This window comes from Nerophis lumbriciformis, linkage group LG09 (assembly GCF_033978685.3).
Source record: "Nerophis lumbriciformis linkage group LG09, RoL_Nlum_v2.1, whole genome shotgun sequence".
Classification (NCBI taxonomy): domain Eukaryota; kingdom Metazoa; phylum Chordata; class Actinopteri; order Syngnathiformes; family Syngnathidae; genus Nerophis; species Nerophis lumbriciformis.
Window position 1 is genome coordinate 15,291,035 of NC_084556.2, and position 27,389 is coordinate 15,318,423.

Here is a 27,389-nt window from a genome sequence, read left to right on the forward strand (position 1 = left end):
TGCTGAAGGCTATACATATGTCTTCCAATAAATGAAATAGTCAAGCATTATCAGCCAAGGAATTTCAAATTTAGGAGTGTCTCCGGGTCTCCCAGGGACATGGTGCGAACTGTTTATGCTGTGTAATGTGCACAATGTGACGAACTGGACCACCTTGGCTGGATTGGATAATGCTGACATTGTAGAGTCAAAATATATCAAAAAATCCAAATCAAAGTCAAACTGACTCATTGACATCCAAGCAGTTCAAAACAGATTGATAACAATCGGTCCTATTGGGAATGATAATAAAGAGAGTGTTCCAGGCTGTCGCAATTGAAAACATTTCAATAGAGAAGTTAACCACAGTTAAATGAAGCTAAAATAAAGTGACATTCGTCAACATTTTGCAGAGCTATACTGTCACGTAGTTTTCTGGATGAGCAAATTCCATCAAACGACACATTGTATGCTTTGTGGTTGCTTTGAAGATACTTAAAAGGTTTACATTTTCTCGCCATTCATATACACACATTTTTAGCTACATGCTATTTACATCTCAACAGCTGCTTGGTGTAATTCATTACAGCATTTACTAAGTTTAGTCTTGACTACGGGCACCAGCGGGAGACAAATCTTTGAAGTTCTCAGAGACCGAGATGTTTTGTATGGTTCTAACGTGTCAGAGACATACTTTGGCACAAGACCATGAAAAGACTTGTAAATAAGCAGAGCTGGATTAATATGGTGATATTTTGTGGTTCTAGTCAGGACTCGAGCAGCAGCATTCTGGATGTACTGCAGCGGCTTTACAGCTCGTTTAGAGAGCCCAGTGAGAAGGCCATTACAGTTGTTTAACTTGCTGGAGACACAGGCATGGATTAGTCTTTCCAAGTCGGATTTGGACACTATTCCTTTGATTTTGGCAAGGTTTTTAGGTGGTACAAAGCAGCTGATGTGGCTGTTAAAGTTCAAGTCTGAGTCCTTTATTACCCCTAAAGTAGATTTTGAACCTGATTATTAGGTTTCAGAGAGAGAGTCTCAAAGTGACTAATAATAGTTTTATAGTCTACATGCTTGATATGTTCCCAAGATGTATAACAAGTACCCCAAGCAATGGTGGAAATCAGGACATGTTGTCTGATGAAAAAAAAAACACATGTAGAGGTTAAAAAAAAAAAAGGTGAATCATCAGACATTTTTTCTATCTGTCCTTTGATCTAGGCGGCATACTTCACTGCAACTTTCCCGTACGCCATGCTGCTGGTATTGCTCATACGTGGAGTCACCCTGCCAGGGGCAATGAACGGGATTATTTATTACATCTACCCTGACATCTCCCGTCTATCGGATCCACAGGTGAGAAAACAAGTGTCGACACTTAAGAATTGTGCTGTCTTGATTTTTTTGGGACAATAACAAAGTTATGGTTATGTATTTTAATTAGAAGGGTTACACCCACAAAAAAACACACGCTGTATGGACATTAGAAAGTCACTTTAACGCAATAGAGGTCCTTCAAGCCAGACAGACATGTTTGATTAATTAAAAAATATACATTGCAATATACATTGCCTTGAGAATGTGTTGGCTATCCTCAGGTGTGGCTGGACGCCGGCACTCAGATCTTCTTCTCTTACGCCATTGGCCTCGGCTTCCTGACCTCGCTTGGCAGTTACAATACTTACAACAACAACTGCTACAAGTAAGGATGAAAACAGTACAATATTTTACGGGTTTCGACTTTGGAACTGATGCATTTATTGGTGTGATTATTGGATAATCAAAGGGTCTGCTGTATTTTGTTATTATAAAGTAGATAATTGTGGCTCATAGAGTGACGACATGTTTTTTCATGATTCTGATTCTACTGCCAGCTAAAATAAGCAGCTGCACTTCTGTTTCGTCACTGCTTAAACACATTTTTACCTTCCAGGGATTGTTTCTACTTGTGTTTGCTGAACAGCGCCACCAGCATTGTGGCAGGCTTTGCCATTTTCTCCGTCTTGGGATTCATGACCCACGAACAAGGGGTCGATATTTCTGAAGTGGCGGAATCAGGCAAGTGCTTACTGCGTTCATCTAGTTTGCCAAGTTTCTGTTGTTCAAAGAGTCACATTCTACAATGTGGGGGTCGTGCTCCGCTGAGAGGAAACGTCGCCGTCATCCAATCTATTTATCCTATTATCTATTTCCTTATTTCATTGCATAATCTTGAACTAAAAGCAGTGCGTCTCGAAAAGTGTAAAGGGACATCCAGTATTTTTGCATTCTTGAACGATAGACAAGCTTACAGCTTGGTGGCAATTAATCAGCAGGCTCAACCAGGAAATATAACCAAGTATACGTACAGTAAGTATACGATAAAGGGTCATGGGGGGGGGGCGTGAGAAAACAATACACAAACCTTTAGCTCGGTGGCATGTACTTTAGGTGCTGGTACCCAGGGGCGCCGAAAGGGGGGGGTAAAGGAGACGGATTCTAGGGGCCCATGATGGACGGGGGCCCAGAGAGGCCCCTAATGATGATGAAATTATAATACAGAAAAAATAATGACACTGTGTTGGGGGCCCTGTAAAGATTCTTTTCATGGGGTCCAAAATCCCTAGCGGCGCCCCTGCTGGTACCAGCAACTCAAAGAGTAGTTTGAATGGATGAATACATAAATACATACACATTATTAGGTTTTCAGTCGTATTTCAATTTAGGATGGGTCTTTTAAAAAAAAATCATGTCGCAAGGGGGGGGGGGGGGCATCACAAAAAATAATTGAGAAGCACTGGGCAGCACGGTGGAACAGGGGTTAGTGCGTGTGCCTCACAATACACAGGTCCTGAGTAGTCCTGAGTTCATTCCCGGGCTCGGGATCTTTCTGTGTGGAGTTTGCATGTTCTCCCCGTGACTGCGTGGGTTCCCTCCGGGTACTCCCGCTTCCTCCCACCTCCAAAGACATGCACCTGGGGATAGGTTGATTGGCAACACTAAATTGGCCCTAGTGTGTGAATGTGAGTGTGAATGTTGTCCGTCTATCTGTGTTGGCCCTGCGATGAGGTGGCGACTTGTCCAGGCTGTACCCCGCCTTACGCCCGATTGTAGCTGAGATAGGCTCCAGCGCCCCCCGCGACCCCAAAGGGAATAAGCGGTAGAAAATGGATGGATGGATGGATGGGCTAAAAGTAAGATAATGATATAGAACAGGGGTGTCTAAACTTTTAGACTGGGGGGCCGCATTGGGCTTAGAAAAGCGGACTGCATGCAAATTAGACTATGTGTGTGTATATATATATATATATATATATATATATATATATATATATATACGGTATATATATATATATATATATATATATATATATATATATTTTTTTTTTTTTTTTTTTTAAATATATATATATATCAGTGTTTCCCACACATTCATTTATTTGTGGCGGCTCGACACGAAAAAATTACGTCCGCCACAAATAGATTTTTCGGCTTTTGACTCGCTCGACCGCTCATAAAAGCAATGGGACTCTGTCTGTGAATGTAGCTTGTAGTTACAACTCCGGTACAGTAGGTGGCGGTAGCCTACTATACATTGTAACTCCGCCAATAGCACTTATTCACCTGGTGGGCCAGAAGAAGAAGAAGAAGAAGATGACGACGACGAAGTAAAAGAAGAACGGACCGGATCAAAATACGAGGGTAATATAGGTAATAGGTAGATAGGTTATAGCTGCATCGCTCGCGGCTCGTCATATATTTAACTTTAATCCGCGATTTCACCGAGCGTTTCACTGACGGTGAGCAGCCTGACGCTGTTTCATTAACACCGTCGCTGTTTGACTCGGGGGCCGGGGCAGACGCACGCAGTAACAGTCACCTGTTACCATACCGACGAGCTAACGTGTCCAGGTTATAACCCTGTTGTTAATAAACACACGTGGAGACGGTGCTTCGGATACTGCATTGATACTGAAGCTAAATTGTCCACTGTCCACTGCAGCATGTGAATGCAATGAAAAGAATAAAAACTGAGCCAACCAGCTGTTAAAATGTTGTCCAGGTTAATGTTTTGGCCATTAAAGGCCCTTCATTTCAAGATTTCAACTGTGATCGGGCTTTAAACAGGTGGCTGACCTGTTCAGATGGGTGTAACTGCTACTGGTCAAATAATGTGAAATAGCATTTAATTTTACATGTATGCAATGCCATTTAAATGTAATTATAGATAATAATAATAAATACTGTGTAGTGTTGTAAATAGTCACCTGGAAGGATTTTAGTAAGATATAAGCCATGAGCACTACACAGCCAGAAAAAAACCTAGGCAGGACAAGTAAAAATATTGGGGCAAGTAGATTTGAGAAGTCGGGCAAGTAGAAAAAAACCTTAACGTTGAACCCTGCATGTGTTGAGCTGCTGCCGCTTAAGGTTAGACGGCACTGTACATAGAGCGGTTCTGCTCGTTAGTAATAAATTCTAATGTTGGATATTCACTCCTTCACACAGATGAGTATAGAAAAATATTTTCAATGGCCGAAAAGGGCTCGACTTGGAGAGGAGGTAGGCCTACAGTCCGGACCACAGGAGGTATTATCAAAACGGTGTAGACACTTAGAAATCTCATAAGGAAAGTGAACAGACGTCCATCAGTGTGAAAATTAATTTGCTTCCAATACTTCCAGGCTTCAACTAGTGCCGCAGCTGTGGCAGCTGGCGCAGCTGAGGCAGTAAGAGAGGGTGAGGAGGAAGGGATAGTAAGTACGCAGGGAGATGTTGTAGGAGAGGAGGAAGACAGGCAGCATGTAGAGCCAGCTAGGGCGGAGGCAACAGGTGAGACTCAGCAAACACTGAAAAATAAAGCAGGGTCAGATCAGAAATGCACTTTTCTCATGAAAAGGGTCCTATTTTATATTCTTATGTGCCTTATAGAGAGGACCACGACAAAACATAGAGCGACTGGGTTCGATCCAGAATGGCTAAAAATGCCACAATTTAAGTCATGGCTGTATAACACCCAGCACGGTAAGCTCCAGTGTCTCCCTCTTCTCTGGAGGAGGGTCTGGCGAGCGAGACTAGCTCCAGTGCGACCTGTTCAGCAGCAGGAGGAGGAGGAGGAGGTTGACTGACTGTGGCAGGACACCTCTGCCTCTGTTTCACTTTATGTTGCTGGTAAATAATATGGTTGTAGTAGTAGGCTAAAGTTAAATTATTTAGTATGCACTAATTAAAGGGGCAGAGCTTTAAGAGCCATTTTAGCTTTTATATTTTATAAGATATATTTTTTGTAAGAACCACAATTAATAAATATATTTCAGTGAATAACTAATTGTTCAAATCTGTATATAAATATGTACATAAAGTGTTGTAATTATATTCCAACTCCGCGTTCTTCTTGGTCATCGCCGCTGCCGCCGCCACCCCCCGCCCCCCGACCACACCACCACAAATAGATGCCTGTCCTGTGGGAAACACTGATTATATATATATATATATAAATAGATATATGTATGTATTTGTATGTATATTATATGTGTATATACATATACATATATCCATCCATTTTCTACCGCTTGTCCCTTCGCGGGGTGTGCTGGAGCCTATCTCAGCTGCATTCGGGCGGAAGGCGGGGTACATCCTGGACAAGTCGCCACCTCATCACAGGGCCAACACAGATAGACAGACAACATTCACACACTAGGGCCCATTTAGTGTTGCCAATCAACCTATCCCCAGGTGCATGTCTTTGGAGGTGGGAGGAAGCCGGAGTACCCGGAGGGAACCCACGCAGTCACAAGGAGAACATGCAAACTCCACACAGAAAGATCCCGAGCCCAGGATCGAACCCAGGACCTTCGTATTGTGAGGCACACGTAGTAACCCCTAATACATCTTATTATAATAACATAATGGATACATATTTAATAATTATCATAATTAATTATCTGCGATGAGTTGGCGACTTGTCCAGGGTGTACGCCGCCTTCCACCCCTATGCAGCTGAGATAGGCTCCAGCACCCCCCACGATCCCGAAAGGGACAAGCGGTAGGAAATGGATGGATGGATAATTAGTTATTAAGAGTCTGTGAAAGTTCAACTCCTACCTTGTTTACTCAGAAATGTCAAGCACCTAAAATGCGCCAAACATGGATAAGTGAGGAGCGAGTGTTGTGCATTTTCCCCATCATCCCTTGTAATGGATTTAAATGTGAGTCATTATGATTTTTTTTATGATGATTGGACATTTTTTTATAATATCGGCAAAGTTCAATGAGTAGGTTGTGTTATGTGTGACCATGTTTGTTGAATTTTGGGTTGTTGTTGTTCACCAGTTTGCAGCAAACTGGCAGTAATTAGGCCATGGGATATTTTTATATGAAATGGATACTCTGCCCCAGTCAAATTGTTTATTGGACTTGTGCCGTCTCGCGTGTCAAATTTACTAGCTGGCCGCATTTGAACCGTAGTTTAGGAACGTGCTCAAAATAGATCCTCAGGCATACGATTACTTGGCAAAGGGCTACTGTTAAGTATATTCATGACTACTGTCTGCTAAATTTTTAACTTACGTGAAGTTTATTACTATACCTCATAGAAGTGAGATCTGGTTATATACTTTACATGGCAAAAATGTTTCCATAGCTTCTCAAGGGACAAGACTAACATTAAAACTTGGATACATTTTAGAGTAGTCAGTGTACAGCTTGTATAGCAGATTTACCATCCACTGAAACCACGCCAATACCTCGCCATTATTGTCTAAAACCGCTGGCAACACAAGTGAGTACACCTCACAGTGGACAGAACTAAGTTAATTGATATGCTCCAATTCACTTAATATAGCAATGGTAAACTTAATCTTAAAAACACATACATTATATTCAGTGTTGGGTTAGTTACTGAAAACCAGTAACTAGTTACAGTTACTAGTTACTTTATTTCAAAAGTAACTCAGTTACTAACTCAGTTACTTACACCAAAAAGTAATGCGTTACTGTGAAAAGTAACTATTTAGTTAATTTTTTTTTTTTAAAGCTCCCATTAATGCCCTTTTAGCCTTCATTTCAGTACTGGAGAATAATACAATCTGTTGATCAACTTGACATGCATTTGCATCACTGAACTCTGCTAAGCAATGTGGTCTACATACAACACACAAAGACAAAGATATGTTTCAAAGGGCCAATTCATTTCAGGCCAGAACAAATTGACAAAACAATTTTAAATAGCTGCAACATAACATACATAAGTAACAAACAGCATAATAACAACATAGCTGTAAACCTGGCTTCACCTAAGGAAGGCACACGTGACATACACAAAGCCTAACCAGGCAGATTTGAATTGTTGTTTTGGGCAGTAGACGGGATCTTTGATCCATGACACAACTTACATTTAACTCAAATGTTCTTTTCTTTGTGCTCGACAAAAGAAAAGAAGTGAGAATATCTCATACTTGCCAACCCTCCCGAATTTCAGTGCCTCTCCCCGGGACAACCGTTCTCCCGATTTCCAGCCGGATTTAAGGCACGCCCCCTCCAGGTCCGTGCGGACCTGAGTGAGGACAGCCTGTCGTCACGTCCCCTTGGCCAACCAAAAAGTAACCACAGAACACTAATAATAACTTGGATTTATATAGCGCTTTTCTTAGTACCCAAAGTCGCTATACATGTAGAACCCATCATTCGTTCACACCTGGTGGTGGTAAGCTACTTTCATATCCACAGCTGCCCTGGGGTAGACTGACGGAAGCGTGGCTGCAATTTGCACGAACGGCCCCTCCGACCACCACCTATCATTCATCATTCAATTCACCGGTGTGAGTGGCACCGGGGGCAAAGGGTGAAGTGTCCCGCCCAAGGACACAACGGCAGCGATTTTTGGATGGTAAGAGGCGGGAAGCGAACCTGCAACCCTCAGGTTTCTGGCACGGTTGCTCTACCCACTACGCCATGCCGCCCCAAACCACAGAACACTACACCGTATAGTGTTCTGTGGTTACTTTTTGGTTGGCCAACGGTTTACGTTGTATTTCGCACCCCCCTTCCCACACCCACACCCACATCCCAGACACACACGCACAGCGCGCCTCCGGCTTGTGACACAAGAGATTCAAAAGGACGACACTGCAGCGCTGCAATAAAACACACTCAGATCTTCTGTTTCTAGCCGATACTACATAAAAAATAACGTAAAATAACGCAGCAACGCATTATGTAGTAATGGTAACTGAGTTACTGAATGTAAAAAATAACGCGTTAGATTACTAGTTACCACCGAAACACTGAGTATATTAAAGAAAAGACCAAACTGTAAAAGTGTGAATTTGGTATTAGAAGTTGTTTAGTCCAGTATTAAAAGTAGTTTTCAACAGGTGGGTTTGAAACAGTCATTTGAAATGTGTGAAATAATGAAGGACTAAAAAAAAAGTGTGGGGTTATGACATGAGCGGATGGAAAGGGGGAGAGAGTTTCAAAGGGAAGGGACAGGAAAGGAAAAGACACGGTTCCCCCCAGGTTCGGTGTAGAGTTCTGTGAAGAAGAAACAGCAGGTTGGTTGTTGTTGGCGTGAGGAGCTCCGAGAGGAAGAAGGGGGCCCGTTTGTGGAGGGCTTTATAGGTCAGGAGAAGGATTTTCAACTTGACACACTGTGGGATGGATGGCCAGTAAAGTTCTTGGAGGATTAGCGAGGAGGTGTGGTTTTGGACCAGTTGGAGTTTATGGAGGACTTGAGAAGATGAAGTGAATTGAAGTGAATTCTATTTATATAGTGCTTTTCTCTAGTGACTCAAAGCGATTTTACATAGTGAAAACCCAATATCTAAGTTACATTTAAACCAGTGTGGGTGGCACTGGGAGAAGGTGGGTAAAGTGTCTTGCCCAAGGACACAACGGCAGTGACTAGGATGAAACATATTGGATGGTGTTGAAGTAATCCAGTCTGGAGGTGAACTTTGCATGAATAAGTCTTTAGGCGGTGGAGAAGGAGAGGATGGGAGACAGTGGTGCAGCTTCACCGTTATGTGGCCTTAGAGGTTGCCCCAGTTAAGATGAGTCATGGTTGCTAAGAACTTTACAGGACTGACTTTAGTGACTAAGTAGATGTAAAAAAAATTGGTAATAAAATGTTGTGCTGTATGATATTGCGACGTGCAAATTTACAAGTGGATGGACGATATTGTCCCCCTGTGTATTCTGGGTAAAATCGTCACCAACGCCATCGGTCACTTGTCAACAAAGTACAAGCTAAGTGAGCATTTTTACTGCGAAGTTAACATGAGTGGCAGGTCATATGAACATATAGCAGCAAAGCGACACTGGTTGAAGACGGGCAATATTCTTGAGGTGGAGGCGGTCTGATATGGTGATGTCTTACTTGGGCTACACGGCTTCGAATGAAAAGTTATTGTCCAAGAGTAGACCATGTCCAAATTGTGTCCTTGATGTCCATTTTTCCATGGTAGACGTTAGGCCCCCGGGCCTTATACTTTTCAAACCGGCCCGCCAGGCGTCTCCAAATTATTTTTTGTAAAACTTCACCATCTAAACTGTGCTTTTGAGTGATAATCTGCACCGAGTGGCTGCAAGCAGACGGGGCAAGAAGCAGAGTGAGCGGGGTTTGTTTACAGCAGCCAGCCTGCAATGTGAGTGTTAGGGACACGGAAGTAGATTTCTACAACCAAGTTCTGTTCTGCAGCAAAATGATATTATATGGATTATTATTACATGGATCTGTGGGTGTTTTTTGTCTTTTGCGTTCATTTTTCGTCATGATTGTTGCATGTATTTTGCATTTTGCTTTATTGTAAAAGATCGCTCTCAAGACAATCGTCTGGGAAGTAAAGAGAAGAGACGTTCATATGTTCTCCATATTTAGTGTTTTATCATTTATAGTTAATATTACAAATCCCACATTATTTATTTTCATGCTCAGCGAAAAGGCTGTAAAATTCCATTCACAGTTTTTGTGGTGGTCTGTCATAATATTTTTTGGATTTTATCAGTCATATTGTGAGTGTTTGTATTGTGTGTTTCCCTTTTACCCTTTTCTATGGAATTTTAGGACATCCATCCATCCATCCATCTTCTTCCGCTTATCCGAGGTCGGGTCGCGGGGGCAGCAGCTTAAGCAGGGAAGCCCAGACTTCCCTCTCCCCAGCCACTTCGTCCAGCTCCTCCCGGGGGATCCCGAGGCGTTCCCAGGCCAGCCGGGAGAGATAGTCTTCCCAGCGTGTCCTGGGTCTTCCCCGTGGCCTCCTACCGGTCGGATGTGCCCGAAACACCTTCCTAGGGAGGCGTTCGGGTGGCATCCTGACCAGATGCCCGAACCACCTCATCTGGCTCCTCTCGATGTGGAGGAGCAGCGGCTTTACTTTGAGCTCCCCCCGAATGACAGAGCTTCTCACCCTATCTCTAAGGGAGAGCCCCGCCACTCGGCGGAGGAAACTCATTTCGGCTGCTTGTACCCGTGATCTTGTCCTTTCGGTCATGACCCAAAGCTCATGCCCATAGGTGAGGATGGGAACGTAGATCGACCGGAAAATCGAGAGCTTTGCCTTCCGGCTCAGCTCCTTCTTCACCACAACGGATCGATACAGCGTCCGCATTACTGAAGACGCCGCACCGATCCGCCTGTCGATCTCACGATCCACTCTTCCCCCACTCGTGAACAAGACTCCGAGGTACTTGAACTCCTCCACTTGGGGCAAGATCTCCTCCCCAACCCGGAGATGGCACTCCACCCTTTTCCGGGAGAGAACCATGGACTCGGACTTGGAGGTGCTGATTCCCATCCCAGTCGCTTCACACTCGGCTGCGAACCGATCCAGTGAGAGCTGAAGATCTTGGCCGGAGGAAGCCATCAGGACCACATCATCTGCAAATAGCAGTGACCTAATCCTGCAGCCACCAAACCAGATCCCCTCAACGCCCTGACTGCGCCTAGAAATTCTGTCCATAAAGGTTATGAACAGAATCGGTGACAAAGGGCAGCCTTGGCGGAGTCCAACCCTCACTGGAAACGTGTCCGACTTACTGCCGGCAATGCGGACGAAGCTCTGGCACTGATTATACAGGGAGCGAACTGCCACAATAAGACAGTCCGTTACCCCATACTCTCTGAGCACTCCCCACAGGACTTCCCGGGGTACACGGTCGAATGCCTTCTCCAAGTCCACAAAGCACATGTAGACTGGTGGGGCAAACTCCCATGCACCCTCAAGGACCCTGCCGAGAGTATAGAGCTGGTCCACAGTTCCACGACCAGGACATTCTTTCAATAATGTTGACGAACCGACACGTGTTTAAAGTGTTCCTTAAAAAAGGAACCGAGCACTCGTATAGCAGAATGCAAGACGCTTTTTAACAGATAAAATATTGTGTCAAACAATAAAAACAGACAAACTCACAGTGTCATGTTAAAAATCAGTAATAAAAGACTAAGACCAGTATGGTCTTATTTTTTCAGTTCTGATTTTTAACATAGCACTGCGAGTTTGATTACAGCAGGATATTGCTGTGTAACAGAGGAGTGATTGACTGATGTGTGTGTATATATCAGTGACGTGCAGTCAGGGGAGGCAGGTGAGGCAGGGCCTCACGTGCCATCATGGAAAGAAAAAAAATGTAAAAAGAAAAAAAAAAGTATTAAATTGTTATATGTATCCAGTGATTATACTATAAAGTTATTTTCCATTTAACTTCACCAGTTTTAGATTATTTTTATTCAAAATCGCTGAATTTTCACATTTGCCGTTCAAATACTGAGAAGAGACTTGAGGTGATCAGCAGCCAGTTGAGCCTCACCATGGATTGCGCAATGACTCGGCTAACTGCTGGCCTGCTGTGCAGTGAGACCGTATTGCTATATGAATTATATTATACTTTTCCATAGTTTAGTTAGCTGAGGTATATAATGTACAGTGTATTTTGTCAACAACTGTATGTGTGTAACGTATTTCTTGTGCTGAGCAATCATAAGACTGCTGCGAAGACGCACTGGCTGAGGCTCGCAGTAATCCCGCCTCCTGGTGGTAGAGGGCGCTAGTGATCCCAGAGATCATTTCTGCGACTACTCGGCTGCAGAATAAGTGACAACCAGCAGGAACAGTTAGCGATCGTTTATTTTTTCCTCTCGCCTGGACTTTTAACATGGAGGATTACATATCTAAAATAAAACAGTTTTCTAAACTGGACTTTCCATCGAAGCAGGAGGTAATAATTAAAGGAAAATCTCCATCGAGACAGAGAGACTTTTAAAACTGAAGAAAGATAAGGAAGACTTCTATAAACAAGTTATCAATGCTTTTGTTCAGATGGAGCGGCACATGGACTTCATTTATAAGTAAAGGTAAGACTATAATAATGTTTTTTTTTATTAAAAGTGCTTTTTTGTGTGCTACAGTTTGTATGTGTAAAGTTAAAGTTCAGTTAAAGTACCAATGATTGTCACACACACTAGGTGTGGTGAAATTTGTCCTCTGCATTTGACCCACCCCCTTGATCACCCCCTGGGAGGTGAGGGGAGCAGTGGGCAGCAGCAGTGCAGCGCCCGGGAATCATTTTTGGTGATTTAACCCCCAATTCCAACCCTTGATGCTGAGTACCAAGCAGGGAAGAATGCTGGTATGAGCTTTTAAACATAACCTGTTAACTGCTGCCAATCAAATGGTGAATAAGATACTCTTTAGGGTTCATATGTTTGTAAATCTGACTGTGATGAAGTCAGTGCCTCACCAGCCATGAACCTCACCGCACGTCACTGATATACTGTATGTATATATATATATATATATATATATATATATATATATATATATATATATATATATATTATATACACACACACATACCAACCAATGTGGCCCCCGAGTTAAAAATAATTGCCCAGGTCTGCGTTAGACGCTTGAGGGGCTCAATGGGTTCAGTTCTGTAGGAGACATACTTTGCCACTCCATCGCCTTCTTCAGCAAGGCAATTCTCATCTTGGAGGTAGGCTCCTTGTCACGTTGGAAAACTGCCGTGCCAAGTTTACCAGGAGAGAATCATGCTTTGCTTCATTCATGTTCTCCTCAATGAACCACAGCTCCCCAGCACTCATGCAGCCCCAGACCATGAGGCTATCGCCACCATACTTGACTGTTAGCAAGACACAATTACCTTGGTACTCACTTGTGTTGCCAGATATCTACATTTTTTTTGGACTAAGTACATGAGTATATCCTATTCTATCCTATCCTATGTTGATAAGTGTTAATTGGATGGTAAATCGATATTGCTGTATAAGCTGTACATTGACAGCTGTCTATTTTTAATGTCTAAACCATTTTTAAAAACACCCCCTGTTTTTACCTCAAAATGAATAGAACTGTCGGGCTTTATTATTATTTTTTTAAACCAAACCACAGCATACTTTTACTTTGAGGTGACTATCACATGAAGTGTTATGTCTTCATTGTGTCAAGTTTAATTGTGTAAACATGTCCTGGGAAGTCTACATAACGGTCAAAGAATATTGGAGTTAAAAAAAAAAGGGAGGTTTAAGAGTTTAGAGACAGGAGTGTGGGATGAGAAAAATCTGGGAAAAGGCTCCTGAACTTATTGTTCCTGACAACAGAGGAGTCTCTGTAACATCAGTTTGGGACAACAAGGACCCTTGTGGCTGAATTGAGAAATCGCACGGGCGAGAAGAGCCTTGGTGAGAGAAACCAATCGTCACTCTGGCTATGAGATCTTATGTGGAGACAGACGATCGTTACACAAAGACAGTCTTGCTTGCAACCCATACACTATCTAGATGTCCTTGTGGAACATTCCTCCATGTCCACACAAGGTATTTTGGATATTTTTAGAGATATTTGTGCGGTTTCTGAATATTCCAGTCGGTTTTGTCCCCATTTTGAAACGTGTCCCATTGTACTGAACCTTAAGGACCAGGTTTGGCGTTCATCGTGTACCCTCGGGCTGTGGCCATGATGCCCATGCCGCAGATGTGGGCCGTGTGTTTCTTCCTCATGATCATTCTACTTGGCTTGGACAGTCAGGTAGGCATTATCTCATTGCACGAATAAGCCGAACCCCAAAGAGTTTCCACTCACCAGTTATTTTCTCCTAATGCAGTTTGTTGGTCTGGAGTGTCTGATGACGTCGCTGGTTGATCTTTTCCCATCCTACCTACGTCAAGGATACAGACGTGAGCTGGTCCTACTTGCCATTTGTGTTGTCTGCTGCTTGCTGGGATTTGCCATGGTGACTGAGGTTTGTAAAGCCTAAAAAAATCCCAGTTGTAGGCTCAACAAGGCTCAGCATAGGAAGGAAGCACTGTAGGCCAGAGGGTTCTTAATCCATTTGACCTCAGGGCCCAGCCTTTCCACTACAGACGGGCCTGAGACCCACTCAAATATTACCACACAAAAGTAAATGTACAAAACCCAAAACCAGTGAAGTTGTGTAAATCGTAAATAAAAACAGAATACAATGATTTGCAAATCCTTTTCAACCTATATTCAATTGAATATACTGCAAAGACAATATACTTAACATTCGAACTGGAAAACGTTATTTTTTTTGCAAATATTAGCTCATTTGGAATTTGATGCCTGCAACATGTTTAAAAAAAAAGCTGACAAAAAAGACTGAGAAAGTTGAGGAATGCTCATCAAACACTTATTTGGAACATCCCACAGGTGAACAGACTAATTGGGAACAGGTGGGTGCCATGATCGGGTATAAAAACAGCTTCCATGAAAAGCTCAGTCATTCACAAACAAGGATAGGGCGAGGGTGACCACTTTGTGAACAAATGCCTGAGCAAATTGTCGAACAGTTTAAGAACAACATTTCTCAACGCGCTATTGCAAAGAATTTAGGGATTTCACCATCCATTGTCCGTAATGTCATCAAAATGTTCAGAGAATCTGGAGAAATCACTGCACGTAAGCGATGATATTAAGGACCTAAGATCTCTCAGGCGGTACTGCATCAAAAACCGACATCAGTGTGTAAAGGATATCACCACATGGGCTCAGGAACACTTCAGAAAACCACTGTCAGTAACTACAGTTTGTCGCTATATCTGCAAGTGCGAGTTAAAACTCTACTATGAAAAGCGAAAACCATTTTTCAACAACACCCGGAAACGCCGCAGGCTTCGCTGGGCCCGAGCTAATCTAACGGTGGCCTGATGCAAAGTGGAAAAGTGTTCTGTGGTCTGACAAGTCCACATTTCAAATTGTTTTTGGAAACTGTGGACGTTGTGTCTTCCGGAACAAAAAGGAAAAGAACCATCTGGATTGTTATAGGCGCAAAGTTGAAAAGCCAGCATCTGTTTTGGTATGGGGGTGTATTAGTGCCCAAGGCATGGGTAACTTACACATCTGTGAAGGCACCATTATGCTGAAAGGTACATGCAGGTTTTGGAGCAACATACGTTGCCATCCAAGCAACATTATCATGGACGCCCCTGCTTATTTCAGAAAGACAATGCCAAGCCACGTGTTACAACAGCCAGGTAAAATAGTAAAAGAGTGCGGGTACTGGACTGACCTGCCTGTAGTCCAGACCTGTCTCCCAATTGAAAATGTGTGGTGCATTATGAAGCCTAAAATACCACAAAAGAGACCCCGCACTGTTGGAATACTTAAGCTGTACATCAAGCAAGAATGGGAAATAATTCCACCTGAAAAGCTTAACAAATTGGTCTCCTCACTTCCCAAACGTTTACTGAGTGTTGTTAAAAGGAAAGGCCATGTAACACAGTGGTAAAAATGCCCCTGTGCTAACTTTTTTGCAATGTGTTGCTGCCATTAAATTCTAAGTTAATGATTATTTGCAAAAAAAAACAAAACATTAAATATCTTGTCTTTGCAGTCTATTCAATTGAATATAAGTTGAAAAGGATTTGCAAATCATTGCATTCTGTTTTTAGTTACGAATTACACAACATGCTGACTTCATTGGTTTTGGGTTTTGTATATACAATTATGTTGTGCTAAAATAAACAAAATTAATAATGAATATGTTTCTTAAATAAACTGTCAATAAAATTTCAGAGCAAATTAGAATACAGCTTGACCACTTAAGTCATAATTTTTGCGCTTAAAAAATGTCTCTATGACTATAGCTCCAGACCTCTCCTGCTTGTTTGATATTGTCATTACTGCCAAATGTGGTGGAAAAGTGTATTACAACTGAGTAACACTGCGGCCGATACGGACCACAGCTGAGAAACAAGATATTTCTTGGCGGCCCTCGAGAGGACGCTTGCGGCCCTTCAAGAATCACTCCTGTAGGCAAAGGTAGATGTTTAAATGGAAACAATCAGGTTGAATTTTGTCTCTCCTTTGCCCTTTTGCAACCTGAGCCTAAGGTTTATGGGCTAAATAAATGTTATTACACATGGTTTCACATCATTTGACAAGGTTGTAAACTGTAAAAGTAAGTTTGATATAATTTTTGAATACAGTTAAAATCAAGAGTAGGATTACGAATTTAGTCTTAATATTTGAGTGGACCCCAGGCCCCCACTGTAGTGGAAAAGTTGGGCCCTAAGGTCGAAACTGTTAAGAACCACTGTTGCGGGGTGGGATGGATACAAACGTAGTTTTAACTGAATTTGACCAAAGAATATTCAACAAAATAGCTAAGATGAACACAAAGCAAAGGTGACAGATACAGCAACTGACAGCACTCATGCCCTGCTAATCCAAAATGTGACAACAAGTGTCTTTATCTATATGCATAATTAATGAAAAGCCGCGCTGATCGAGCGCACCTCCAAGCGCGTCTCGCTGCCGGCGACGGCCGGGTATGGGCCCGACGCTCCAGCGCCATCCATTTTCGGGGCTAGTTGATTCGGCAGGTGGGTTGTTACACACTCCTTAGCGGGTTCCAACTTCCATGGCCACCGTCCTGCTGTCTATATCAACCAGGGTGAGCCCCACCCCTTTCGTGAGCGCACTGCGCGCGGAGTGACCCCTGTTACGCGCACCCGGGAACAGGGGTGGCGGGCAGGTAAGCTGCGCGGGCAGAGCGCGCGGAGTGACCCCTGTTACGAGCCCCCGGCCACGGGGGTGGCGGGCAGGTAAGCTGCTTACCTGCTGCGCGTGACGCCGGCCGCGGCGAAGGCGGACGAGGCGGGGTGTCGGTGCGGTGGGCGCGGTGGTGACCCTGGATGTGCGTCGGGCCCTTCTCGCGGATCGCCTCAGCTACGGCTCCCGGTGGGGCCCTCTCGGGGGAAGGGGCCTCGGTCCCGGACCCCGGCGAGGCGTCCCTTCTCCGCTCCGTAAAAGTGTCCATCTCTTTTCTTTTTTTTTCTTCTGTTGTGGCATATGCAGCAGGTGCTTGCTCGTTTTTCGTATGTGGGTAACAACATTTAACTATGTATATATATTTCCGAATTGGTTTAACTGCCACCCGCCTGAATCTATTTAAAATCTAATTTTTTTTTATTTCAACCGCCCGACCCGACCCGACCCGCGGATAAAATCTAATTTTTTTAAATTTCATCCGCCCGATCCGCGGATAATCCGCGGACTCCGCGGTTGTGCCCGCAAACCGCGCATCTCTAATGCTGATAGTATATTTATACCATGAATTGATTAACGTAGACCCCGACTTAAACAAGTTGAAAAGCTTATTTGGGTGTTACCATTTAGAGGTCAATTGTACGGAATATGTACTGTACTGTGCAATCTACTAATAAAAAGTTTCAATCAAACCGTATTTATAAAAAACAAAGACTTTTACACATGATTTGCATGTAGGATTTTCAACCAAGCCTAATTTGCGATCTCTGCCCCTGGTCAGGGTTATCACACTCAAAATACACCGTATAAAACAAATAAAACATTTAAATATATACAATACCCAAAGCTCGTTTTGTTGCCTTTTGCTGATCCCTGCATGACAATTCTATCTGTGCTGAAGTTACGAGAGCAGTCTAAAAAGTTCAAACAGTGATAAGAAATGATAATTTTTTTTCCTGAGCTGCTGCTTTATCCTTCTCGGAAGTGGCCCACATCACAGCAGTGTTGCCTGCCAAGACCTCAAACATGAACCTGCCAGATTTCTTTCATCACGTACGGCTTGAGGTTACCAATTTCACAAAAGAAACAGCTGTAACCCAAAAACAAAAATGGCTTTGAAGACAAATACTGGCAGGGCTGTCAAACAATAAGTAAATCGTTTTTTTTTTATTACTATTATTAGGGGGGGATGTACCTCCTACAGCTGGTGGATTTCCATGTGTGTAGCGGCACTACCCTGCTCCTCCTCTCCATGTGCCAGTCCGTCAGCATTGCCTGGGTCTATGGTAGGCACTTTTTAGGCAAAAGACAAACCTTTAATTACACTGACCAAACCCTTTCTCATACAGGTGCCGAGCGTTTCTATGGCAACATCACAGATATGATTGGTTATCGTCCCTTACCGCTGATGAAGCTCTGCTGGTGTTACTTCACTCCTTGCTTGTGTTTTGTAAGCCAACCTATAATATGACAAACAAAATACATATTGGAGAGTGCTCACACAAGTAACGGGAACCTCGATGTGCATGAACCCGATGTCTCGTCTTTCAGGGCACGTTCCTCTTCTCCATCATCAGATACTCGCCCTTGAAGTTCAGCAATTCTTATGTTTATCCACTGTGGGCCAACATCCTGGGCTGGTTCCTTGCCACAGTCTCCCTCTCCCTCATCCCTCTCTTCGTGGTGTGCAAACTAGTGCACGGCGAAGGCACCCTCCAACAGGTGAGGCCCTCAGGGGACGTAGAGCATAAATAAAATATATACAAAATATATCTGTTGCTCGGGATAGTCGACAAGAACCCACCTTATTTTCCTCACCGCAAAGGTCAATCCAGTGCAGCTATGTTTTTGTTTTTTTACAGCGTTGGTATGTTTGCCTTAAGAAAATGTTTTCCACTTGTGTACGCTGGCCTCATTCGAACCTGACAGGAATGGAATTACTAATGAATTCATGTCGGAGTTGTTTAAGTACAACTTGGCTTCACATACGGCCCTTTTTAGCCTACAACAAGGCTGTCCAAATAACGTTCCTTTAAATGATGTTGACACAAGCCACAATGAAATGTGTTGACATAGTTTCTGTGCATGATTACTCTTATTTATTGGAGACTAATTACACATCTGTTATCAAATACTGTATGTTTTGGTCCAGCACATCATTTTATGTACCGTATTTTCCGCACTATAAGGCGCACTGGATTATAAGGCGCACCTTCAATGAATGGTCTAGTTTAAAACTTTGTTCATATATAAGGCGCACCGCATTATAAGGCGCATAAAATAGACGCTACAATAGAGGCTGGGGTTACGTTATGCATCCCGTAGTTGCGAGACCTGTTGTGGCTCAATATGGGCATATATAAGGCGCACCAGATTATAAGGCACACTGTCAGCTTTTGAGAAAATTTGAGGTTTTTAGGTGCGCCTTATAGTGCGGAAAATACGGTAGCTCAACACGTTATTTTATGTGGCCTACCATATTATTTAATGTGGCCCGCCACATCTTTTAAAGCGGCTTGCCACGTAATTTAAAGTGGACCACGTCATTAAAATGGCCTGCCACGTCATTATATGTTATGTTCAGTTCGGTTTCAGTTTATTTCGAACATGCATACGACACAATGTAATGCATCGCACATTTCCAGTTGTTTCATTACAGCACGTCCGAAAAGGAGTAGGAAGAAGCAGAGCTTATTTAATCCTACCCCTTTTCATACCATAGCAATTTTATACAGTTTCCTTGTTCTCTGTAACAGAACGGTGAATACATAAATAATACATAAATAATATACCATAGTAAGCAAACAAATATTAAATACATAAATAATCTTTGTCTCAATAAGAAAAAAAAAAGGGGGAAAAAAATGGTTCAAGATGTTCATCATGATTGTGTGTGTTTGTACTTTGTGAACACTTGTAGTTTGAACAGTCTCTTAAACTGAATCATATTGGTGCTTTGTTTGATTTCTTTGCTTAATCCGTTCCATAATTTAATTCCACATACTGATATACTAAAGGTTTTAAGTGTTGCACGTGCATACAAATGTTTTAAATTAGATTTTTCTCTAAGGTTGTATTTCTTTTCTTTTGTTGAGACGAATTGTTGTACATTCTTGGGTAGCAGGTTATAGTTTGCTTTGTACATCATTTTAGCTGTTTGCAAATGCACCTAATTGTTGAATTTCAATAATTGTGATTTAATAAATAAAGGGTTTGTATGTTCGCTATATCCAACATTATATATTATTTTAATTGATCTTTTGTGTAACACGGTTAGTAAATGAAGCGCACATTTGTAGTTGTTTGCCCATATTTCTACACAATAACTCAGATATGGTAACACCATTGAGCGAAGTGGTCTACCACTTCATTTAATGGCCCAGCAAGTAATTTAAAGTGTCCGGAAATAATTTTAAGTGGCCTGCCACATCATTAATGGGGTCTGCCACCCGGCACGTCATTTAACGTGGTCCGTTTCTTAATTTAAAGTGGACTGGCACATCATTACATGTAGTCTGCTAATTAATTTAGACTGGCCTGGCACATCAATTATTGTGGCCCGGAACGTCATTTATTGTGGCCCGCCACATCATTATATGTCGTCTGCTAAATCATTTAAAATGGCCTGCCACATCATTTAATGTGGTCCCCCACCTCATTACATGTGGTCTGCCACTTCATTTAAAGTGGACCGTCACGTCATTTATTATGGCACTGACATGTCATTAAGGCGTGGCGAAGTTGGTAGAGTGGCCGTGCCAGCAATCGGAGGGTTGCTGGGTACTGGGGTTCAATTCCCACCTTCTACCATCCTAGTCACGTCCGTTGTGTCCTTGGGCAAGACACTTCACCCTTGCTCCTGATGGCTGCTGGTTAGCGCCTTGCATGGCAGCTCCCGCCATTAGTGTGTGAATGTGTGTTTGAATGGGTAAATGTGCAAATACTGTCAATGCGCTTTGAGTACCTTGAAGGTAGAAAAGCGCTATACAAGTATAACCCATTTATTTATTTATTATTAAAGTGGTCTGCCACATCATTTAATGTGGTCCCCTACCTCATTATATGTGGTCTGCCACATCATTTAAAATGGCCCGGCACGTCATTTATTATGGCACTGACATGTCATTAAAGTGGTCTGCCACATCATTTAATGTGGTCCGCCACATCATTTAATGTGGTCCCCTACCTCATTATATGTGGTCTGCCACTTCATTTAAAATGGCCCGGCACGTCATTTATTATGGCACTGACATGTCATTAAAGTGGTCTGCCACATCATTTAATGTGGTCCCCTACCTCATTATATGTGGTCTGCCACATCATTTAAAATGGCCCGGCACGTCATTTATTATGGCACTGACATGTCATTAAAGTGGTTTGCCACATCATTTAATGTGGTCCCCTACCTCATTTAAAGTGGCCCGGCACGTCATTTATTATGGCACTGACATGTCATTAAAGTGGTCTGCCACATCATTTAATGTGGTCCCTCACCTCATTATATGTGGTCTGCTACTTCATTTAAAGTGGCCCGGCACGTCATTTATCATGGCACTGACATGTCATTAAAGTGGTGTGTTACATCATTTAATGTGGTCCCCTACCTCATTATATGTGGTCTGCCACTTCATTTAAAGTGGCCCGGCACATCATTTATCATGGCACTGACATGTCATTAAAGTGGTCTGCCACTTCAATTATTTTGGCCCGCCAAATCATTTATTGTGGCCCGGCACATAATTTATAGTGGCCCGGCTCATAATTTTATGTGGCCCGATACGTCATTATATATGGTCTGCTAAATCATTATCGTGGCCCAGCACGTCATTAAAGTTGTCTGCTACATCATTTAAAGTGACCCGGCCCGTCATTTATAGTGGCACTGACATGTCGTTAAAGTGGTCTGCCACATCAATTATTTTGGCCCGCCAAATCATTAATTGTGGCCTGCCACGTCATTAAAGCAGTCTGCCACATCATTTTACGTAGCTCGACACTTATTTTAAAGTGGCCCAGCACGCCATTTTCTGTGGCGTGCGGAAGGTTGAAAATAAGGAAGTACTTTCTGGCTGAATGTTTTGGTTCTTTTTATTTTGACAGAAAAATGTACTGCATGAAACTGCATATGTTCTACACCTTAGTACCGTCTAATAATGCAACAAGATGTTCCAAGCATGTTTTTTGGTTATCAGATATTAAAAACCTAAATATCTGCTTGTCACCTTGACATACAATTTCAAAGTCAGTTATCCATCCATCAATTTTCTACCGCTTGTCACGATAATAATTAAAATCAGTTGCTCATGCAAATTGTGTAACAAGGCTCTTATATGTTTATATTCGTATAGATTCCCTGTTACATGCGGCCCTTGCAGGGCAGCCAATATTGCGATGTGGCCCTCAATGAAAACGAGTTTGACACTCCTGCTTTAACTGATCTCTTAGCCTGACTCCGAATTGTACTCATAAAATCAAATAACTTCCACACGATATTCTAATTGATTGAGATGCACTTACATACAGTATAACTTATTCTTGCAATACCGCACACGTTCTTTGAACAAACTGTACGAAAAAATTTTCCAGTGAGAATTAGCATTCAATAACATGCTAATGCAATATCTATCTATAAAGTTTTTCTTAAATTACATTTTCATTGATTAGTGACGAGGAATGAGCTTTCCTCTATATTTCTTTAATTAATCAAACATTTTTTATTTTTTAACATAATTTTTAACTATAGAAATAATATATATTACACCTGTATTTAGTAAAAATATCCAAAATACAACAAAAAATGTTGAACTAATTATTTTAATCAATGATTGATAAAAAATAATTAAATACACCTCATGTACTTCTTTTGAAAGCAAACTAGTGCCTCTACTGTTTGCTGCCATGGAGTGTCTTTCATCAATCTCGACTAATTTTGTTAGAAAAATAATAACAAATGGTAAATGGATTTTACTACCGTCAAGGTACTCAAAGCGCTTTGACACTACCAGCACAATAATATATTATTAACATTTATACAGTGTCTTTCTAGGTACTTCAAAATGCTAAACAATAAGTAACATTTGATATGTTTAAAAAAAATACCTTTAAACAACTTATGTATGATTTGATTTGATTTCACTTAATGTCACGTTGCACTTCTTTTGTCGGCAAATGAGTTGACGCTGACAAAAAGGCGCCTCTACTGGTTGCTACCAAGTAGTGCATTAAATTAATTCTCAATTATAAATTAAATGTATCCTGTTCATCCCTACTAGTAACTAACAGTGACAGAATTGTTTATTCATTTATTATTTTTTGGTTTATTTATAAGATTTTTTAATAATACATATATCCATCCATCCATTTTCTACCGCTTGTCCCTTTCGGGGTACATATAGTTTTTATATCGATATTTTATTAATTTCAATCATCCATCCATTTTCTACCGCTTGTCCCTTTTGGGGTGGCGGGGGGTGCTGGAGCCTATCCCAGCTGCATTCGGGCGGAAGGCGGGGCAAACCCTGGACAAGTCGCCACCTCATCACATTATGTTTATTATTTATTGATAATAATGTTTTTAACCAAATTATATTTATTATTCCAACAAAGTATTTAATCATACGAGTTTAATGATCCTCATAATAAATTAAGCAAAAATATGAAGTACACTAATTTACGTAATTTCGTATCTAATCTGATCCTGCAGCGATTCCTGTTGCTCTGCCTTCCTGAAGACGACTTTCCCCTGGATAACAAGAGTCTCCCTTCTCTTGGAGTTGATGCCATCACTCACCACAGCGAGTTCAAACCTTTATCCGCTGCAGATCAGGTCCCCAGTTGTCCTGAGTACAACAAAAAGCAAATGCTTGACCTGTAAAGGGTACAGTGACAAGGTTCAAGGTTCAACTTTATTGTCCCCGCGGGGAAATTTGTCTTGGACACTTTCTTAACATACACAAAAACAACAGAACAAAAACACAAGCACAGACACAACCACAACCAGACAACTAACATTTAAACATCAGAACATGGAGCTTGATAGACATAGGTGGCACTTTGATGTAGGCATAAGATCTACAGTATGGAGATAAAGATAAAGTACCAGTGTGCATTGCACTAGAGCTCATGGATAAAGTGCTATGTGCTAAAGTGTTTAGTTCTAAAGTGCTATGTGCTAAAGTGCTATGTGCTAAAAAAGTGCTAACCTATGTATTAACATTCTATTGCACATTGTTGGTCAGCTTAATGGAGGCTGGGACAAATGATAATTTAAGGCGGTTAGATTTGCATAGTGGGACCCGGAGTCTTCTCCCTGATGGCAGGGTTCCATATTCAGGGAAGAGTGGATGTTGTGAGTTGGAAATAATTTTCTTACCTTTTTTTCCTAACTGCCTGCTCATAGATGCTCTGTATAGGCTCATATTCTTTCCTCCCTACGATTTTCATTGCCGTTTTATGCATGCCGGCCAGTTTGCTTTTTAGCTTAAAGGGGAACATTATCACCAGACCTATGTAAGTGTCAATATATACCTTGATGTTGCAAAAAAAAGGCCATATATTTTTTTAACCGATTTCCGAACTCTAAATGGGTGAATTTTGGCGAATTAAACGCCTTTCTATTATTCGCTCTCGGATGTGACGTCACGTTGTGACGTCACATCGGGAAGCAATCCGCCATTTTCTCATTTTCGTCGGTGTGTTGTCGGAGGGTGTAACAACACGAACAGGGACGGATTCAAGTTGCACCAGTGGCCCAAAGATGCGAAAGTGGCAAGAAATTGGACGAAATTTGTTCAAAATACGAGGCTGTGGGGAAAGCCGACGAAATGGTCAGTCGTTTGTTCCGCACACTTTAGCGACGAAAGCTATGCTACGACAGAGATGGCAAGAATGTGTGGATATCCTGCGACACTCAAAGCAGATGCATTTCCAACAATAAAGACCCTAGCTTCCCTGGCCTGCTGACATCAACTCCAAAACTGGACAGATCAGCTTTCAGGAAAAGAGAGCGGATGAGGGTATGTCTACAGAATATATTAATTGATGAAAACTTTATTCATTACTCGCGGTTTTACGTAAATTATTATACATAAACTGTGTTTACCAATAATTTAGCTTAAAAACATTTATTTTTTTCAATCATTCAAGTACATTCGGGTAGTCTTGTGTAATGCAGTATTTTGTGTCTATTTAGGTATGGTTAACCTGAGTGCTGAAATAATCGATAAATATATGTTCTTAGCGCGCCTGAAATGGGCTGTCTGCACTCTCAAAGTGCATGTTGTTGCCAAATGTATTTCATATGCTGTAAACCTAGTTCATAGTTGTTAGTTTCCTTTAATGCCAAACAAACACATACCAATCGTTGGTTAGAAGGCGATCGCCGAATTCGTCCTCGCTTTCTCCCGTGTCGCTGGCTGTCGTGTCGTTTTCGTCGGTTTCGCTTGCATACGGTTCAAACCGATATGCTTCAGTTTCTTCTTCAATTTCGTTTTCGCTACCTGCCTCCACACTACAACCATCCGTTTCAATACATGCGTTGTTGAATCGCTTAAGCCAATGAAATCCGAGTCTGAATCCGAGCTAATGTTGCTATAATTTGCTGTACAATCCGCCATGTTTGTTTGTATTGGCATCACTGTGTGACGTCACAGGAAAATGGACGGGTGTATATAACGATGGTTAAAATCAGGCACTTTTAAGCTTTTTTTAGGGATATTGCGTGATGGGTAAAATTTTGAAAAAAACTTTGAAAAATAAAATAAGCCACTGGGAACTGATTTTTAATGGTTTTAACCCTTCTGAAATTGTGATAATGTTCCCCTTTAACGGTTAGGTTGCCAAACCATGAGGTGATCCCGTATCTAATGATGCTCTCTACAATGGCACGGTAGAAAATCATCATGATGTGGCTGCTTACGCCGTACAATCTTAATCTTCGCAAAAAATATAGCCTCTGTTGCAGTCTATTGCACAGTTTGTCAATATGTGTCTTCCAGCAGAGAAGATTATCAATATGAAGCCCTAAATATTTATATGAGGATACCTGGGTGATTTCCTGATTTTTGATGACCACTGGCTCATGGTCAGTCATTGTGACGATTACTTCAACGCGAGCCTAAGGTGAGATAAAGAGTGCATTCCCTCTGTTTTGAGTATTGGGGAATTGATTGGAAATTGCAATGCAAGTGCTGATTACTTAGGTATGTTGGCGTGAGATAGGTTGATTGGCAACACTAAATTGGCCCTAGTGTGTGAATGTGAGTGTGAATGTTGTCTGTCTATCTGTGTTGGCCCTGCGATGAGGTGGCGACTTGTCCAGGGTGCACCCCGTCTTCCGCCCGAATGCAGCTGAGATAGGCTCCAGTGATATTGTTGTTACAAGCGCTAACGCACATAAACCGTTTATAGCGGCGCTGCGATCACAAGCTTGTTGACATGATCGGCTGGTGAGCTGCTTTCTCGCTTCCTTGCTTGTGGAAGTTTATTGTGGATCATAAATCATGCATCTCACCTGAATAGTAGAAGGATGAGGATGTTGGTGTTCTTTGACAGCCAATTTAGACTCGGGAATGGCGAAAAATGACTCGAAAAGACGCTTGGTTCCATCCCCCTTTTTCTCGCGAGGATTCTGAGTCATTCGTCATAAACTGGAATATATCAAGACTCTCTCAGTCGGCATCCTAGTGAAGGCAGACATTGTACAGTAAGCTATGTTTGTTGGCTCTCTAAGTCTGCATTGAGTAATAATCAGTGATGTATTTTTTTTTTAAAAAGGGAACGTTGTGATGCGTTTTTGAAATTAATGCGCAAAATAAGTAAATATTACATGTCATTATAAATGTGCACGTTACTACTCTACATATATACTTACATCATGTATATCAGGGGTGTCAAACTCAAATACAGAGTGGGCCAAAATTTAAAACTGAACAAAGCCGCGGGCCAAGGTTGAACAAATTCACCTTTTAATAGGGACCCAAACAAGTTTTGCATTAAATATTGAACAAACAAGGCTTATATAAATTTAGTGGCATGCAAAATCGAGTTTGAAATAATAATAATAATAATTAAAAAATATCAATGGCATATCAAATACCATTTAAATAAAAATTTAATGCCTCTTTTCTATTTGCAGCCTTCTGAGGTAAATATCAAAATAAACTTTTTCCACAGGCTAATAATAAATTTGAAAATAAATAAATAACAATAATGAATTAATCAAACATTCAAGCCTTGAAGTAGCAAGAGAAAGTGCATGAATAAAACCTTAATTATCGCTCAATTTGCTACACTGATTTGCTTTAACACTGAATATGGAACAAGCAACGCTTATATAACTTAATTGTGTAAAATCAACTTTCAAAAAACAAACGAAAAAACATAAATGGTATATTAAATAAAATT

General features: G+C 41.7%; 1 protein-coding gene across 1 annotated transcript in view; it reads left to right on the top strand.

Moving 5' to 3' along the window:
• The window catches only part of LOC133607666 (sodium- and chloride-dependent GABA transporter 2-like), a 36,985-nt gene extending 11,543 nt beyond the window's left edge, over window positions 1–25,442 (top strand). Inside the window, exons 6-14 of the mRNA XM_061962510.2 lie at window positions 1,204–1,338; window positions 1,581–1,684; window positions 1,916–2,040; window positions 13,891–14,003; window positions 14,080–14,217; window positions 18,169–18,271; window positions 18,335–18,435; window positions 18,537–18,707; window positions 23,689–25,442. Of these exons, the coding sequence (XP_061818494.1) occupies window positions 1,204–1,338; window positions 1,581–1,684; window positions 1,916–2,040; window positions 13,891–14,003; window positions 14,080–14,217; window positions 18,169–18,271; window positions 18,335–18,435; window positions 18,537–18,707; window positions 23,689–23,859 (1,161 nt within the window). The 3' untranslated portion in view covers window positions 23,860–25,442. The remainder of the gene's footprint in view (window positions 1–1,203; window positions 1,339–1,580; window positions 1,685–1,915; window positions 2,041–13,890; window positions 14,004–14,079; window positions 14,218–18,168; window positions 18,272–18,334; window positions 18,436–18,536; window positions 18,708–23,688) is intronic.
• The last annotated feature ends 1,947 nt before the right edge of the window (window positions 25,443–27,389 follow it).